This window comes from Malaya genurostris, chromosome 3, assembly GCF_030247185.1.
Source record: "Malaya genurostris strain Urasoe2022 chromosome 3, Malgen_1.1, whole genome shotgun sequence".
NCBI classification, from domain to species: domain Eukaryota; kingdom Metazoa; phylum Arthropoda; class Insecta; order Diptera; family Culicidae; genus Malaya; species Malaya genurostris.
Window position 1 is genome coordinate 236,520,536 of NC_080572.1, and position 18,025 is coordinate 236,538,560.

At 36.6% G+C, this 18,025-nt stretch overlaps 1 protein-coding gene across 3 annotated transcripts in view; it reads right to left on the reverse strand.

Annotated features, from left to right (window-relative positions):
* Positions 1–17,699, reverse strand: part of LOC131439459 (ras-like GTP-binding protein Rho1) — a 46,669-nt gene extending 28,970 nt beyond the window's left edge. Inside the window, exons 1-2 of one of the 3 annotated variants that reach the window (XM_058610486.1) lie at positions 17,200–17,699; positions 1,639–1,799 (exon numbers count right to left, since the gene is read on the reverse strand). In XM_058610486.1, the coding sequence (XP_058466469.1) occupies positions 1,639–1,794 (156 nt within the window). In that variant the 5' untranslated portion in view covers positions 1,795–1,799; positions 17,200–17,699. Of the gene's footprint in view, positions 1–1,638; positions 1,800–2,390; positions 2,623–16,932 lie in introns of those variants that run through there. The other 2 variants (XM_058610483.1, XM_058610484.1) reach the window with 2 other exon arrangements.
* Positions 17,700–18,025: the final 326 nt, after the last annotated feature.

Here is an 18,025-nt window from a genome sequence, read left to right on the forward strand (position 1 = left end):
AATAAAGTAGCGAAATTTACAGCTTGAGAAAATGAACAACCACACATACAAAACTTGATCCGGAAAACCCGTTTTACCTACTCCGTTCTGAACTGATTTGAACAAACAAAACTCTTAGTTTATAACGATTTTGCGTCATCTAATATTCAAGCCATTTCGGTAAAACTCGATAGATGATAAAGTATCACGGTCAAGTGAACTACAGGCTAGTTTTTAATGTTTACCTTCAGAGAATCTCAAAAATCGAGTTTTATTTTTGGTAATGACATCAACGACATTGATCCTTGGACGAAACTAGCCAGGTTTCTCTAGTGAAACAATGTTAGTACTAACAGAATCTCAGTGAAATTATTAACAAGTACAAGTAGACTGGGAATACCCTCTGCGAATATTGTCAGAGATTTGATTGAAACTATTCACAAACAAAACTGTTCATCTGTCGAATCTTGAGCAAAGCTTATGTCTTTCATAAATGAACTGTTTTTCAAAGAAAGACGAAACTAACATTGACAATAAATGGAGAAAAGCATCGATGAATGATTCGACTTTGGTTTCGATTTCTATTAATTGTTGGTTTATCTTCAGAAGTATTAATTTTTTAATTTTTCCTCCATATACACTAAATAAATCAAAATAAGAGTTTCGCCCTTTTTAAGTTTGTTTACTTCTATGTTCCCTGAGTGAAGTTACGACATCGCGCATTTTTCGTGAAATTGGCTGGTGTCCGATACTCAGGCAAATCTGCGGGTAATTTTATCGTCTCATTTACTCATTCAAAATAACAAAAATAAATAGTTTCACAATTCTTTTTCAGCAATTAAAGTATCACCCTGTTTGATGTGGCATAGGGCACGGAAAGCTAAACTTACGTAAACTAATGGAATGACAGTTGCGCCCTTTATTGTTTTTTGTATTACTAAAATTGAGATTTTTAATTAAAAATTGTAGGATTTTTAAACATTTATTCGTAGGACAGTAAAACTCGATTTGTTTACTTTTGTAAGATTTGCCTTTCTTTGAAAACCAGGTGAAATGATGCAAAGTGCTCAGATCTTAAATTCAGTGATCGTCTACGTGTAGATCTTCAAAAAGAAAGCATACAAACTAATCAAAGATAAATAATTTCAGTGCACTTTGGCTCTTACACCTTTAGGACACTATTGCGTAGAACGGGCATCCAGTAAGGCAAAATAAACACATATACCAGCAAAATTGCGTACCACGACAGAAAACCCTTCGTTCGCCGTTTAACTTTTTCTCGGCGATACTTTGTGCGAATGGGGGAGCCGCCGTAGCAAGAGATAAATAACCGACCAAGACGACGTCCGCCTCAGCCAGCCAAGTGCAAACACAACGACAAAGAAGACGAGTGCCAGTAACAGCCAGTTCCCTTGAAACTTCGTTTTCTTCTACGCTATAGCTACTACTCGCTGTTGCTGACAATACATAGCTAGGCTACTAATGCTTTATGTTGCTGTCCCGGTTTCGCCACACGAGCAGCAAACTCCACCCCGTCTTCCCGTGCCCTGCCCTGCCCTGCATCTGTCAGTCTGTACGTTTGTTCAGAGGATGAGCAAGTGTCTAATGTGCCTCTAAAATACACTAAAATGCCCATTCAGTAAAATAATTAAAACTCACCTGTTTTCCGTCAACTTCGATGTCGGCCACGTAGTTCTCGAACACGGTCGGCACATAGACCTCCGGGAACTGATCCTTACTGAATACGATAAGCAAACATGTCTTACCGCAAGCACCGTCGCCGACGATCACAAGCTTCTTGCGGATGGCTGCCATTGGTTCTGATTTTAGGATGTTTTTGAATGACACCAGCGGGATACACACGTAGGACGACAGTCGCGTGATTCCGCCCGCAATCCAAGTTGTTTGATGCAGTTCGAGTACAAATCGAAAGATGACAGACGGCGATGACGATAATTCCGGAGAATGTGTGAATAAATTCCAATTCGCCCAGCCAAGGAGCAAGTTACGGGTGCGACATACACGACGAAAACCGCCCGTACGTGGAGTTCCAAGTGTAAGTGACGGTGGCGGCGACGATGATGAGGCACACAAATACACACGGTTGGACAAATATTTCAGTTTTCGTATCCGGATTTTTCACGCCGATGTCCGATTTTCCACAAATTCACAACCGGAACAGCACACACGAAGAATTTTCCAGAAAGATAGAATAGAGAAGAAAAAACCAAACATTAGAACAGGGCCATTTTTCATCACACAATCTTTTTATAGCATTCGATGGAATTTGCTTTCGTTAAACTGAAAGAAAAAAACTCGAATCTTCATACACTAGCGTTTCTCCTTGAACAGAGATTTTAACACACGTACTCGAATTTAGATTAATTTCACTATACTAACTAGAAAATCACCTCTAAAGTATCGTTCCGTTAAAACAACATAAAAATGAAATAACTACTGGGAAGTAGGGATCGAACGAGAAAGGCTACGATAATGATGAAGATGACGAACAACGCCTAGGTGTAAGATTTTCCAACTGTTGGTGAGCAACAGCAAACGAGCGGTCGGCTTTTTTCCTATAGCAGCAAGAGTATGTAACTCTCGATTCGCTGGCCAGTTGCTTGTCACTGCACAAAGTACACACGGTACCGCAACTCAACGCAAGCAGCCAGAGACAACAGGCCTTTCTCGCGGCAGATGTGAAAAAATTCAAAATGGCGATGAGAGAATAGTGATGACCGCAACACATTACGCGAGAGTGAGCGAAAGGCTTTTTTGTCTCGCTACCAACGGTTGGCAGCATCAACACGCTCAACGAAAATTAATCACACCGCGAATTATTACCGTATTTATTTTAAATAGCCAATGGGCGATCCAACGTTGTGTATCACAATTAGAGCGTACGTGTGCGAGCATGATGATTGGAAGTTTATCAGTCAAAATACAAATGAAAACAAATTTCCACTTATAAAATGTGTATACATTATTTAAAACATCATTTGATCATGCAAAAAATAATGTTCGTGTGAAAAAAATCATTTGCTTCCTCTGTTATTTCTGCAGCACCCAAGATTCTATTTTAACCAATGAAAATTTTCAGCTTTGGTTTCAGTATGTGAGAAAATGTTATGTTGATCTTTTTTAAATGATTTTATCCGCCGCGTACATTATGAAATTCCACTTAAAGGACCGTACAGATGCGCATACTTAAACAAATATCCGATATTATGGTAAGAAATAGCTTTTTACCGACTTTTAATTTTTTCCTTTCGCGTTAAAAATAACCTCAATCGAACCGAAACAAATTTCGAATCTACAAATTTGTCAACATATCTTATAAAAAAAATTATTACACGAAATTAATTTTCTTGCATTTTCCAATGAAAAGTTCTTGTAACAGATCGTAAAATTCTAAAATTCTACAATATAATTGAAATTATATGAGTTCCTCCTAAGAGCCTGTTTGAAATTCAAATTCACTTTGGAAAGGAATTCTGAACATATCGGTACTCGTTTAGAAATAGTCATAACCGTAGATTCATACTATATTTACAATTATAGCATACAGTTCCTCTTGAAAGTGGATGTTGACACTTATTGGCCGTTAAAAACTCGTCCGTTCAATCACGTATTTTTGTACACGGAGCTAGGAGAATGCAAACAATGAAAGTGTAATATATTATAACACTTTACCATTACGGAATTGCCGCTAATGATGATTTGTATAACATGCAGCAAAATCCTGATTTTTAAAAACCACAAAAGTTTTTTCAAACCGATACATCGAAGATTCAAACCAAATATGCTTCTTTCAAACTAGAATATGGTTATTCCGAGCAAATGTTGTTTGGATTAAAAAAAAACATCGACTGAAACAAACCAGAATTGTTAGTCACTTTATCAACAATATTTTTCTGCGTGTAATTTCATTGATATTTTCGCACGTAAAAACGGACCGGTTTATGACTAGGAATAAAAAAAACAAACAAGTTAGAAAATCCCAAAGTACCAGGACAAAAACTATGGGTGTCATTTGAGTTAGAAAAGAGTATTACTCACACGAAGTTTTTCGACTATGAACATATTAAACTATAGCAATCAAGGGGCAATCAATTAAACACTCTGAACTAACTCAGACAAATCACGCGTTTTTTTTAGAACGGCTAGTAAGCCACCTGTCAACTTCCACTTTCGAATGAAATTGCAAGCGAGCTATAAAAGATAGAGTATTAATTTTAACACCAGACGGAAGAGAAAAGTCGTCGTGTTAAATTTAATGCTCTTTATTTCATAGCTCGCTTGCAATTTCTTTCGAAAGTGGAAGTTGACAGGTGGGTTATTAGCCGTTCTCAAAAAAAAAAGCGCGTGAAATGAACTCGTCGAACCAGAATGATCTCACCCAATCCCGTGCAGTCGCTCCAGAACATTTTTAATTCCTGCTAAACTTTTATAAACTCGCAAATCCCGCGCAATCCCTCCTAAACATTTTCGAATCCGCGCAGTCTTTAGGTTTTCTTAAACTCACTAATCCCACAACATTCCTCCTAGATTTGTTACCCCACCACAGTTTGTTTGAGTTTGGAAGGAATTGCACCAAAAATGTAGCTAAATGAAATCTAATCCTTTGGACGAATGACGAGTTGAAGAAAAAACATAAATTATATAGATTCTATGAGGTTGATTAAACTGTCAATGTGACTACTAGACTACTAAAAGCAATCTTCCTGGGAGCAGTAATTTCAGCTATAGAAAAAAATAATTCGAAAGTCAATAGTTTTCAGTTAAATCAGTACTTTTCTAGAAGCGTGTAGTTTCCAGTGAGTTACCGTTGCTAAAAGTATACTCCAGAGATGCCAGATATTTTCTGTGAAAATATCTGTTACGCTAGATATTATATTCATCGCTGTTCCGACATTGAATAATTCTGTTTTCACTAATAAATCGAAATAATCATTATCAAGTTTCATAATGTTATGACTTTCATGAATTTCAGTGAATTCGCAAAGTTTCAAATATTAATTGGGATTCATCCATTGATTTCGAGACTTCTATCTTCTATCTCGTCACTGCTACCAGAGTTCAAACGAAAAAAAATTATCCAATATTTTGTGAAATCTATATTGAATTGAGAAAATCTGTGTTCTGGATAATATCGGTTTGCGCATGTAAAAATTTGTCTAATACTGATAAATCTGTTTGCATGGCATTCCTGGTCTACTCAGTCTTGACTTGGTAACTCAATAACGTACACACAAATGAGCAACCCAGCTGAGCCTCCCCAACGGATGCAACACACACCCGAAGCGAAGCAAACAAAATACGATACAAGCGAAGAAAAAAAACAGATGAATGTATGAATGGTGTATTTGCTACTGAATAAAAACAGACGATCTGTGCGTGGCCAAGCCGGGTGAGTCACGATCGCAATATGACATTTGAACGCAGTGCTACCAGAAAAAGAAAACTTAAAATTAAGCTTCTCAATTCTCGGTTGATTTTTCCAATGGCCGTATGAGCAAGTGACAGTTTCTTTTTGTTCACTTTCTTTCGATTATTGTGACGTGATTATAAAGTTTTTCTTGGATTTTACCATTCTGTTTGAAAGTCGCAGGTTTCGAGTATTATTGTATACAAAGAGGTGAGTGGTAAACGTGAAAACCGTTTGGTAATTAATAGAAGAGAAAGTAAACAAAGAGAAATTGTCACTTGCGCTACAAACATATCTACATACTAGCTGGATAACCCGGCGTTGTTCGAAATTATTTCGTAGAAGTTACTTAAAAATCCAAAATTTCAGTCAATATAAAATCAGTAGAAAATCATTTAATATGTAAAAATCGTACGGGTACAATTTAATTTTGAAAAGCAGCTCAAGTATGTATATTTTAATGCAGAAGACGAACACGGATTTTACAGCGGTAAAAAATTTATTTAGAAAGAACGGGTTTTGTTTTGATCGACTGCGAACGAAGCCCCATTTGTTTGTTTGTTACGGGCGGGCTGATCTATGTGATAAGTTTTTGATCGTGAATATCTCTTGGTGTATCTAACGTATCAACATAGTGTTTGCTTCATGCCACCGGAAATATGATAACATTTTCAGTTGTATGATATAGTCACAAATAATTTAAGATTGAAGATTTCTGAAATGTTTGGTACCAACGAGTATGAAAGAAGAAAACTCATGACACCTTTCTCGTGCCAGGGCAGGTAAAAAGGTTAACACTTGATATATTTCGTTCATTCTAACCTGACTGAGCAGGAAGTAAAACAAGGCCCAGGTCCAAAGCTTAGTTCCAGTATCAAGAATTCAGTTCAGTATTGCATCAATCCGCACAGGAAGCAGTTCTACTGCGGGGCATTTACAGATCCAGTTTCAAACAAACTCGACTACGTCATCCTGCTACTGGTCGTTTGCAATGGAGCAGAATACAACGAAAAGTGAACAAGGATGGGGAACATTATACGAAATCATCCCTTCTATTGGCTCCAAATATTTTCTAGAGAACTATTAGAATTACTTATCTGTTGAAATGTGCAATTCGGAAGTGAATATAATCAGTTTAGTAAAGGTTTACAGTCTGGAAGATTCCAATAAGAAAATTTTCGCTATTTTTATGTGAATACATTTTACTTTACGATGGGGTATCTTTTCAAAATTCATTCTGTACAAGAATGGGCTCAACTCAATCGGTAATATTACTTGTTGTATTTAATGCAGCAACACTCCATACAATCGGAATTATGTTCAGCTATTTATGATAAAATTTTCAGTAGTATGAAATAATAACTCAAAATTGAAGTTTTCTAAAATGTTTAGTAAGAACAAGCATCATGGTGAAATTCAGTGCCAAAATAAGGCGTGCTAAATTCAAAACACACGAGTTGATCGAATCATCTCACAAAGCGTATCGTGCATAATCGACACATAGAAATATGGAATATTTTCAGTGATCGTTTAAAACAACAAAACAATCAGTTCTCTATTAAACCTACTACTACTTAGTGCTACTTAGTTTCAACCGGAACTCGCAGTTTCTCAAAAAGAAGTAATTGAAGTAGATTATGTTTAAGATGACGTCCCGGGTTGGGGGTTCAATGGATAGGACGCTGGTCTTACAAGCCAGTTGTCGTATGTTCGAGCCCCGACCTGGAAGGATTCTTAGCGTCAGTAGGATCCATAGTACTAGCCATGCAATGATTCTGTACGCTGTATGAATCGGCTGCGAAGGCTGTTTCTTGTTTCTTTCATTCCTCCTATTATTAATAATCATTCATATTGGTTGATTGATTGTGTGAATTGTGCAAATTTGACTGCTTCGCTTCCAGAATTTTAACGTAGCATCTATATTGAAGAATGACTGGAACTGAATTCGGAACATGGGACTAGATCCAATTTTAGTTGTTAAATTTAGGTTCGGAATCCATATAAAGAATTCGGTTCATTAATTTAGTTTTAGAATTCTGAAACTGAACTCATTTTCACAATTCAGAATTTATTTCTGAATACTGAACTTGAATTCCAAACCGGACTTGAAGCACTGAATCCAGTTCCAGAACACAAGTTCCTGAATTCAAATCCAGCATGGTTAATCTGAATAAGGGAAACTCAGAAACTGAATTCACACAGCAAACAAATATGAAATTTACTGGTGCAGCAAATCCACATATGACACAATTCATAAGAACGTAATCCGTGAAATGACTACATTTTACAAGAATGATATAAATATACGTCAAACAAACCCCGCCTTTGAAGCAAATGTGTAAATTTACATGTTTTAGCACCTAAAAATGTCAGAATGCATAAAATATAAGTTAGATTTACTGTAATATTGAGTCATTTTTGACGCACATATATGTCGGTCTCAGAAGACGTAAATTTACACGATCGTTTCTAGGAGTGCAGATACTGAAGTCAGCTTCAAAATTCTGGTTCAGATCGAAAATTTTGTTCCAAAATCCAGATCTAGAACTCGTATTATGAATTTTGTTTTGGAATTCTGAATTTTCAATCCAGGTTGAGAGTTCTGGATACCAATTCTAGCTAGAAGATTCTAGAATCTAGAATTAGGATTCAGTTTCGAAGTCTAAGTTTTCCAAAATTCAAAACAACATTCTAAAACCAAAATTAAGTTCAAAATTCAGGTGGATTTTGGTTTCCAGGAAAAAAAACATTCAAACTGTCACTGTCAAATTTCTAACTGACACTGTCAACTGTCGATGCTACTCAAAATTGAAAAAAAGTCTTCTAATTTTGGCTCGAAAATGTTTCGATTTTTAGGTCTTGCTAGTTTGCACCCGAATAAACTTCCCGGTTTCTATTCAATGAGCAGTTTTTTTTCAAAAATGCCACAGTAATGTTGCTAAGAATACAAATCACATGAGAACGGCATCATCACACCACTAGGAGGTTTGAAACAGGTTTCTCTGTTTTAAAAGACTAAGGGACCGTTCATAAATCTCGTAGACCAAAATTTGGAATTTTTTAAACCCAACCCCCCCATTTCCCCCCATCGTAGACTGTCGTTGACTTTTCTAATAACACTAGACTTTTGGACTTTTAGCACTAATAGATCGAAAACAATAGCCAGTATTCTGTCCACGTTGTTTAAATGAAATGTTTAAGTTAGTGTTTTACTCGTTCATCTTCATACCTGGAGAGACAATCGAAGATGATCGAGAGAATTTAATGTTCGTGTACTTAGGCCACCATTTCTCGAATGATTTTAACTTTTAGTTAAGTTCTTCGTCTAGTGAATCAAATGAATAATTTTACTAAAAAGACTTTAGTTCAGTTTAGCCTTCTGAAGTGTATTTTTCGAAAATTTGCACTTCCGCAATGCTAGACATTCACGTTTATTCGAATATGTCTTGTCTCAGGTAAATCTAAGCTGGTGAAACATTATTTTGGCTTGAAAGACTGTTTTTCGTAATTTTGGTTTGTGAATAAAAGAAAATAAGACTACGTAGACTTTGTACAAAAACCCCCCTCGCAAACAAACGTAGACTTTATTTCTCTCATTCAAGCTTTAAGTAGAAATCCTATGTCCAAAAAAACATCGACAGTTGATAAATGAAATATTTTTTGGGTATCTCCTTGGAGCTACGTTTAAAAGTCTCATCTACAGTGTGTCCAAACGATAATCTTCTGAACTAACAGTACCACCCAGGACAATATGTATATTCCATCTTTATTTTGTCTTTTATTTCGCCAGTAGCTTTGATGTAACAATAGGATTAAAACAAGAAACATATCTGGCCAACGGTGATGAAAGTGACCAGTCTTACATTTCACGAAGGAATGAAGCATCAAAATTCTTGCAATTTTTTGAAAAATCAACACATTTTATTTAGACTTCTTGCTTTTTCCACTAATGCTCTTAAGCGCAGCTTTCACATTAAATTCGATTATTGGTGGTGTGTCGAAGTTTGCCAGAAATATCATCAGGCATTTTAAAGCCTAATAATGAAAAATAAAATTTATAGTCTTGCAATCAAAATTAAAATAATTATTTTTCGAGCTATTCAATCTTTTGCAAGACTACCACTGAATCAGTCTTTTTAAGGCTATCTGGAAAATCAGTTCTTCTTAAAACTTATTGAAATTAGCAGTGTATTCTAGAGATGGACAAACCCGTTTATTTCAAAGAACTGTTGAGTCGAAGACGAAACGTAAAAACTAGAAATAAGTCATGTGCACTTTGCACAAACTGGCTACCCACGAGGTACCAAACCACCAAATGACGAAAATCTGTTAGCGGTCAGTATGCCGTCGAATTTGTTTCGTTCTTTCGGCACGTCAGGTTAGACATAGCGCTTCGGCGCAAACAAGTGTTTTGCAAAATGCATTAACTTTACGTCAGCTCAGCGGATTATGTTGATCCGGGGGTTTTGCATCAGCAGTTCAACATAATCGTCTTCGTCTTCGACTCATCAGTGCATCAACTAGAACTGTTGAAAACTTAATAGTTATACCAAAAGAATTGGTTCTATTGAACCGTTCTTTCGTTTTTCTGAAACTTTGTATTTTATATTTTGTAGTAAACAGATTCAATAATAGTGAGTGCTTTTTACATGTGTTCTACCAATAAACATTCTCTTTTCGACTGCTTCTTCGTCGAAATCAATATCCTTATCAGAGCTGATAAACTGCGAAAAAAATTAAACATTGATTCACTGAACAAATCAAACCATCTTCTAAATCTTTCTGAAAAACCAATTTCAGCTGTCAAAGAAGGAAATCATATACTTCTTGCAAACAGTGAATAAGGTGAAAGTCGACAGCTTTGTCGATTACAACACAAGTATTATCACAATTTTACATTACTGAGACAAATTTTCATGAAATTAAGGGGAATCGTTGGCAGGCACTTAAAATACGAAGGATCCTAAAAGTTCTTTAAAAATATATTAAACATGCTACCTGATGGTATTTTTACCATTATGCATACTTATTCTGAAATCTGAAGACAAACACTAGAAAAGGTCCCAAGTGCAAATGACAGTTCCTCTTTCTTTACTCTCTCTTTCGATTATTATGATCCTATCGGCAATCATTCTATCTTACACTTTGCATAGAATAACGATTGAAATCATCAACTTTTAATCTGCAGTTAATAACATACTCGAAAATACAGAAATATGCCGTAATAATTGAAAGACAAAATAAACAAACAGAAACAGTCATTTGCAGTATCCAAATTATTGTTACTGATATCAACTAAAAAAGCTCTTATCGATTTAAAATTGCTGTCAAACCCATACAAAAACCGTTGAATGAAACATGGGGTGTTGGCCCCATTTCCAATGAATTGTGCACCATTGAACTTGTGTGGGGCAATAAGATGTTCCAAAACTTGTACTGAACTTCTCGTTCGAACACAAAATTGAGCATTCCCTATTACTCAGATTAGGGCTAGTAAATTTTTTCATGGATTTGCACTAAAATTTTTGGATTTGCACTTTTTCCCGGTCACTTGCCACTCTGTAATTACTTTGCAGTATACCAGAGACTGTCACGTATCACCTTTCCGTTCCAAATCTTCACATCCTTGCTCTCCCATGAGTACTATCATCCTATAATTTTGTCGTGAATACGACTTACTTTACTATGGGGCGCCATTTCAAAATTTACCCTCTGAGAGAGTGATAAGTTTTGGATCGTGAATATCTCTTGTTGTATCTAACGAACCAACATAATTTTTGCTACATGCCATAGGAAATAAGATCACAATTTTATGATAAAATTTTCAGTTGTGTGACATAATCTCAAATAATTCAAAATTAAACTGAATTATTCTGAAATGTTTGGTAGAAACGAGTATCAAAGCGGATAATTCATAAGGCGCGTTTGCCTTTCTCGTATTTTGAAAGCTCATAGCTCAGTGATCTATGAAAGGATTTATATAATCTAACTACCAATAGAATCGAAATTTTTCAACATGAACGTGTATAGCAACAGCATTGAAGTATTTCAATAGTACACTATTGGAAAATCTGTTTCATTTGATCCATGTCAACACCAGCCAATCAGAACGCGTTCTGAGGAAGAGAACAAAATATCTGCTACTGTACAACAAATCGTTCGAGAAAAATGTTCCGAACAGTGCTTAATATCGTAGTGAGTTCCACAATTTGGTCCTTCGGAAAGGCAGGAATGAATCCCGTACAGCAACCTGATAGTTTCTTTCAATGAAATGCAAACCCAAAATGAAATAATAGAAATTAAAATTCTGTATGCGGCTATTTTTATAGCCGTTAGGACCGCCCATTAGTGAAAAAGCTACAAACGAAATCACGTAAAAGAAAGCTCCTAACAATAATTGAATCAGTTTGGATTCTATCGCCAATGCGAGCAGATTTATTTTGTGCCGGTTGCATAGCTAGTTTCGCTTCCGACAAGAGCGATTACGTCACAGCTGCCAGTCATTTGCATTGGTGAAAAAGCAACGGTGGAGAGCATTACACAAAATCAGTCGTTCTAATGGCTCAAAAGTTTTCTAAAGAGCTATTAGGATTTCTTGCTCGCAAATCGAAGGTAAATATCCTCAGTTTAGTGCAAATAGAGAACAGTTTGATTAGATTTGTGCACTTTTCGCTGTGTGAGATTCGCAGTAATCGAGATCAAGTGAAGCCTTCTTCGTTTTTGCGAAAAATGTGAAAAAGGGAAATGCTTGCATAATTAATACAATTGATCAACTAATTGATATTCGAAAGTGTTAAGGAACATGTCAGTTGTTTTCGTATTCACGACATCCAGTTATGTCTCTGACATTACCCACCCATCTTTTTTAATTCCAGTTTCTACAAAATAGTCTTTTATAAGCTGAATGTCACAAAAAGAAACTTTAGTTACTTGCAATGAACTATTAAATCGGATATCATACGACATACGCAATGCACAGTCCGTAAATTTGGTCACGAGACGTCACTAATAAACATAGTTTACATGTATCATGATCCTATAAAAAATTCCTAAATTTCAGCTGAGCTCAACTTCTGGTTCCGAAATTACAGGGTGTTAAAAATGAGAATATCGTCACTCGCTTTTCTCAAACATTGTGGAGCCGATTCCACGATACTGAATTCAACTGAAAGGTCTTAAGATCCCTTAAAAACCTGAAGTGACGCAAAAACAACAGGCTCATCCTTCACTTATTTTGGACTTGAATTTGATTTTGAAGACAATATCGATTCTTCAAACATTTTTCGAACTCACAGTACTCTCTTTATTCTAGATATTTACGTTAGAGCAGTAGCAATCAAACTCGAAATCGCTCTATCAATAATCGTCGTCAAATTTGCACTTGCTTGTCTATGCCTATGAGAGTCGAAGAAGGAGCGTAAATCAACCAGTGTGTACCAAACAAAACTCATACTAGCGCACTCGGTCTGATTTTAAGCATCACATGTGATCGAACACTGCGGTTTCCGGTCTGTTTCCTATCGTAGATCTAAACCACGACTCCGCAGGTACGGTCGGTTCCCCACTACACTGGATTCCATTGCGCCTTGGGCAGACTGGCTTACTAGCTTCATGTATGTTTTACGTCAATGTTTGTGTCCGCCGAATACAACGCGGCATAGAAAAACAACAGACACCCGGCCGATAAACAGGCGTTGTTTCCCTTTGCCGACATCCGTTAATCGAACTTCAGCAGCTCGATAAACGTTCGCCCAGCGGCAATCATAAGACCGCGCAGCTGCGTGATGAGGCGATTCATACAAGAAGTAACTTTCTCGAGTCTCGAGGCAAGTCAGTTGGGAGTGCGAATTTTTCGTAGCCAAACTGCGAGCTGCGATTTCTTTCTCTCGTCTAATTGCCGGACGATACTTGATTGTATTATACATACAACGCATGGTGCGGTACACGTCTTATGTGAAGATTACGACGAAAGAGATCTCCGGCGCAGCGATTGATTATCAATACGGCACTCGATAGGGGAAACTAATCGCTCAATTTTTGACCGAAAAATTTCTCCAAAAAACCGTCACTATCACGTAAGAAGAACTGCTACTGAAAGTTGTCTAATTGTTAAATGCTATCCGAATTGTGTTTGGATTATTCATAGCAAGAGTCAATTTTACGGTACCATTGAAGTTTTATTCGTTCACGGTACGAGAAAATTCACAATATGTAAATTTGACCATTGTTTACTGGAAATAAAATGATCTGTGATTATTCTAATATTAAATGTCCGAATTAGTATGATCCTTTTTCAGTATTTCAAACAGTTTTCATTGCAGGAGATCTGCAACATTTACTGAAGTTTCGTGACATGCAAACTGCTACATTCTAAAGGTGAAGCCAGAATGGGCGCGACGCGTTACGTAACGCAAAAGATTTCCAATGATAGATTATAATTAGAGTCAAAGTGGTTTGTACAGTAGTAATAAAACAATATAATTTGTTTATGTTCATATTTATCGAAAAGAAAATTCTGATCACAATCAAACGAAATCATCTTGACTGGATCCACTCTTATTTAAGCCATTTACATGCAGTAGTGTCAACTGCTTCCGCTCTATCCGAATTGTAGCTTTTTTGCAGAATGCAAAACTTTCTCACACTACGATGTTTTTTCTCTTGTAGTTCTAACTTTTACCGAATGGTTATTCTTTTCGGAATTCTTTTCCACTTTCTTGCTTTATAGCAACTAGCAACTGATTGTACACTGGATGTTTTGGCTAACTCGAATGTTTCAATCTGACTAGGCGCCATTTCAAATGACTCTTCTTCGACGGTATAAATCATGTCGTTGTAATGAATATTCGGCTACTGGGCCACCAATGGAAATTGAACTTCAATGTCAACTTCCCTTTCTGAGCAGCCCTGATAACCATGTAATGTCGGTAGCGGTTCTCAACTGACTAAGAATAGCACTACGGTCCACCTGTCCTCGTAGTATAAGTCCACCTAACAGGTAAGTCGTGTGGCATCCCGCGGAATTATTTCCATCAAGAATTGATCCATCGGTTTCCTGTTTCATGTCGTAAAAGGCCACTAAAAACAGGAGTTCTCAAGTCAAGGTGTATTTACGTGCCGATGACTGAAGGAGCCTAAAAGAGGTAGTCATAAACGGAACATTTGTGGGTTTTGCCCACATGTCAGTCACCAACTATCTCGGACGAGTTGGCTAAAGCTGGTACCACGAATGAAAGATCCAGCTTTATGACTGTCAACTAGTTGGATAAAGCACAGGTTTCGTTCTTGGGCTACATCCAAACATATCAGCTACTGACGTAGCTTGCAAACTTGCGCTCGAACAACAACATTGTTACCAGATTTGAATCTGAAAAGTTCAAAATGTCTACTGACAAAATAAACATCATTGCAGGATTTTTGTTAGAGCTCTGACAGGACTTTGCAAACTCAACTATCACATGGCTGCTATTCAGCGTGCTGAGTATAATTTTAGTGATTTATGTAAGTGCGATTGCGTATTTCATAGCATCTGATATGTAACTGCCCTACATTGACGGCACTACGTATTCGTGTTTTTGGTTCTCCATAGATGGTTGAATCTGTGTATGGGAAGTTAAAATTAAAAGATATTCGATCACCCAATCTGGTAAGAAGCAATAGTCAGAGTGGTTCATCGTTCCTGCTGTGGCATTTTTATCTAAAAAATTATACAAAAAGCAAACCTTTTTCTTCGAGATAACTCGACATATTCTCAAAACTCATTTAATGCCCTTTCATTAACTGTACTAGCTAGTAATTTCTTTCCAACACTTGTTCATAAGAACCTAGTTCCGATAGCTGCGAAATTGTTGATCCCAAAGTGCATTCTGTTGAAAAACTGCTCCGATTGGCGCCAGATCGATATCAATCAAATTATATTCTTCCGCCATAATAAAAAATAATTTAGGAACCCTGCGTTCTCTCGTTAATTGTTGCACCGAAAATCACTTGTCACTACGCAACACCTCGTGTTTACTCTGTGTTTACATGTTGTTTTATTGTGAATACGACTTACTTTACTATGGAGCGCCTTTTCAAAATTTACCTTGTACAAGAATGGGCAGAACTTTATCGCGAATATCTCTTGACGTATTTAATCCAACAACATATTTTTTTCTACAAGCTATCGGAAATATGATCAGGAATCTGTGATTAAATTTTCAACAGTGTGAGATAACCATAAATAATTGAAAAACAGTTTTCTAAAACTTTTGCAAATAATGAGAAAAATTCGTCACGCTTGCTTGCCTTTTTCGCACCCGGACGACGGTTTTAAGATAGTCAGGCACATATCAGTTCGGGCTATCTACTAGACGAGTATGAAAGGTAAACATTGATTGAAAATTGTTCATTTCTTCTAGTGCATCAGACGGAACTGGATGTCTAGGTGAGGTTGTCCCACCAACATCAGTAAGAACAAATCAAGTATAAAGCGTAAAATGTTCAGGTCGTGCTCTCATTCGAACTTCGGCCGTCAAGAGAAGCAGTCGGCAATGAAAACAGACCATTTGCGTGGTATAAAGCCTCAAACGCTTAAAGTCGTGCTTTTATTTGTACTCAATCGTCGGGAGGACAGTTTAGTTTCAAAATTATGTTCCAGGAACTTCGTTCCAGAATACAGCATGTTGGAACTGGATTCCGGAACTGAATTCAGTTTCGAAACTAGTTCGAAAACTAAATTGAAATAGAATTCTGATCTGCTAATTGATATTCGAAAGTAAGAAGGAAACGTTTCAGTTATATTCGTATTCACGACATACAGTTATGTCTGTGACATTACACACTCGTACTTTTATACTTCCAAATAAAATGCCCCCGATAAAATGTTTTAACACGAAGTAAATTTTCCTCGCAATTCTTCGGAAATGAAATGCATATAACTAAATAGCCAGTACATTTTTAAATGACATCCGTTAATAACAAACTAGAATATGATTGTTTTGAACCAGTTTATCTATTCTATTCTTCGATTTGAAGCAAAATTCTGATCCTGGTTAGCGAAAAAATGGTTTGATGATATCAATCTAATAATTCAATAAATCTAAATACAAAAAATGCATTTTTCATTTCTGACAATTGGTTGTAAAGGAAGACTGGCTATCATCGCAAGAGAAAACTAGATAGACTAATTCGAATTATGCATAGCGACTAAGCCAAATGATTGGAACGGAAATTCAACTTTTACTGATAATACACTAGAAAATACCTACTACAGTCAGCTCGTCACTGTTTGACGTCGATAAGCAGAAAACCGTAGATGATTACCAAATATCATCGGCGCGATTCAAAGAAAAGGTTTTCAGAAACGACAGAAGGTCAAACCTCAAACGACATCGAACAGAAATGAGTTGACAACATTCCAAGCTAATTTTCGACAAAATTATAAAATTGCACACAAAATAAAATCTACATCGAACTAGTGAAGCAAACAAAAACAACAATAGGCTACACAGGGCGCCAGAGCAAGATGGATAGTAGAAAAATACCTGAATTAGTTGGAGCAGAGACGCATGAAAAACACCACATTACTTTAATACCGTACACCACACATGCAAGAGCGGAACACCTTTAATATTTTCGTTGTACTTTTGCCTATTTTATTTTTTCGGTGGTACAAATGAACACACACACACGAGAAAAAGAGAATGAGATACAAACAGTACACGAGAGAACGGGAAGGACTGCGCGGATTAATGACTGTTGTTTTTGTCAGTAGGTTTCGATTAGCCAGAGAGAAAGAGAGAAGGGTGTACCTCTTTTCTCTATCCCAGTTCGTCTGTCGTATTCGATTTGAGACTAAATATTCACCAAATACTAAACACTTTAAAAAGATATTTTTACGTTTGGCAGACGTTTCAAACACAATCCAAAACTGATAGACAATGGATTACAAACAATGATTGATGAACAATCAGTATCGTATTTAGAGGCAGGAAGCAACACGCGAATGTGACAACGCCTTCTTCGATTCGTATTTTGCTTGGCTTCTCTATAGTCTATCCTTTTACTGACACTGACACAAAACTGTCGAGGAAGGTGAAAATTTTTCCATTCGACCACAATCATTCACTATTCACATTCTGCCTATTAGGTAATCGTGGGTGTACCAAAATGAAACGCAATTCAAATAAAAACGATCTATGCTGTAGAATTTGCACAACACTTTCCGGCGATACGCAATGAACGCGGTGAAAAATATCATGAACAATCGATTATGAACTCACTCGAAGACTGTTTTCACTTTGCCTTGCGAGACGATGACGAGGATACTCTTCTCTTCGGAGATGCCAGATTAAATTTTTCTATGTATGCAGAATGCGAAATGTCTCAGAAAAAAATGCTCCGGTGTGAAATAGTGAAATAAACAAGTCCGAATCGATTTAAAATGATTGCAGCTTAAGTTAAATTTCTGGAGAAAACATTTCGAAAATGTGCTGAATAACTGCAAAAAATACATAAACATAAAAATATCTATAGCATTAAATCTGCAAATATACAGACAAATTTGTACACCTGGCTCCTCTGCTTCTTGTGGATGGAACTCTGTGAAAACGGTGTAATCAGCGGCCCTTACACGAG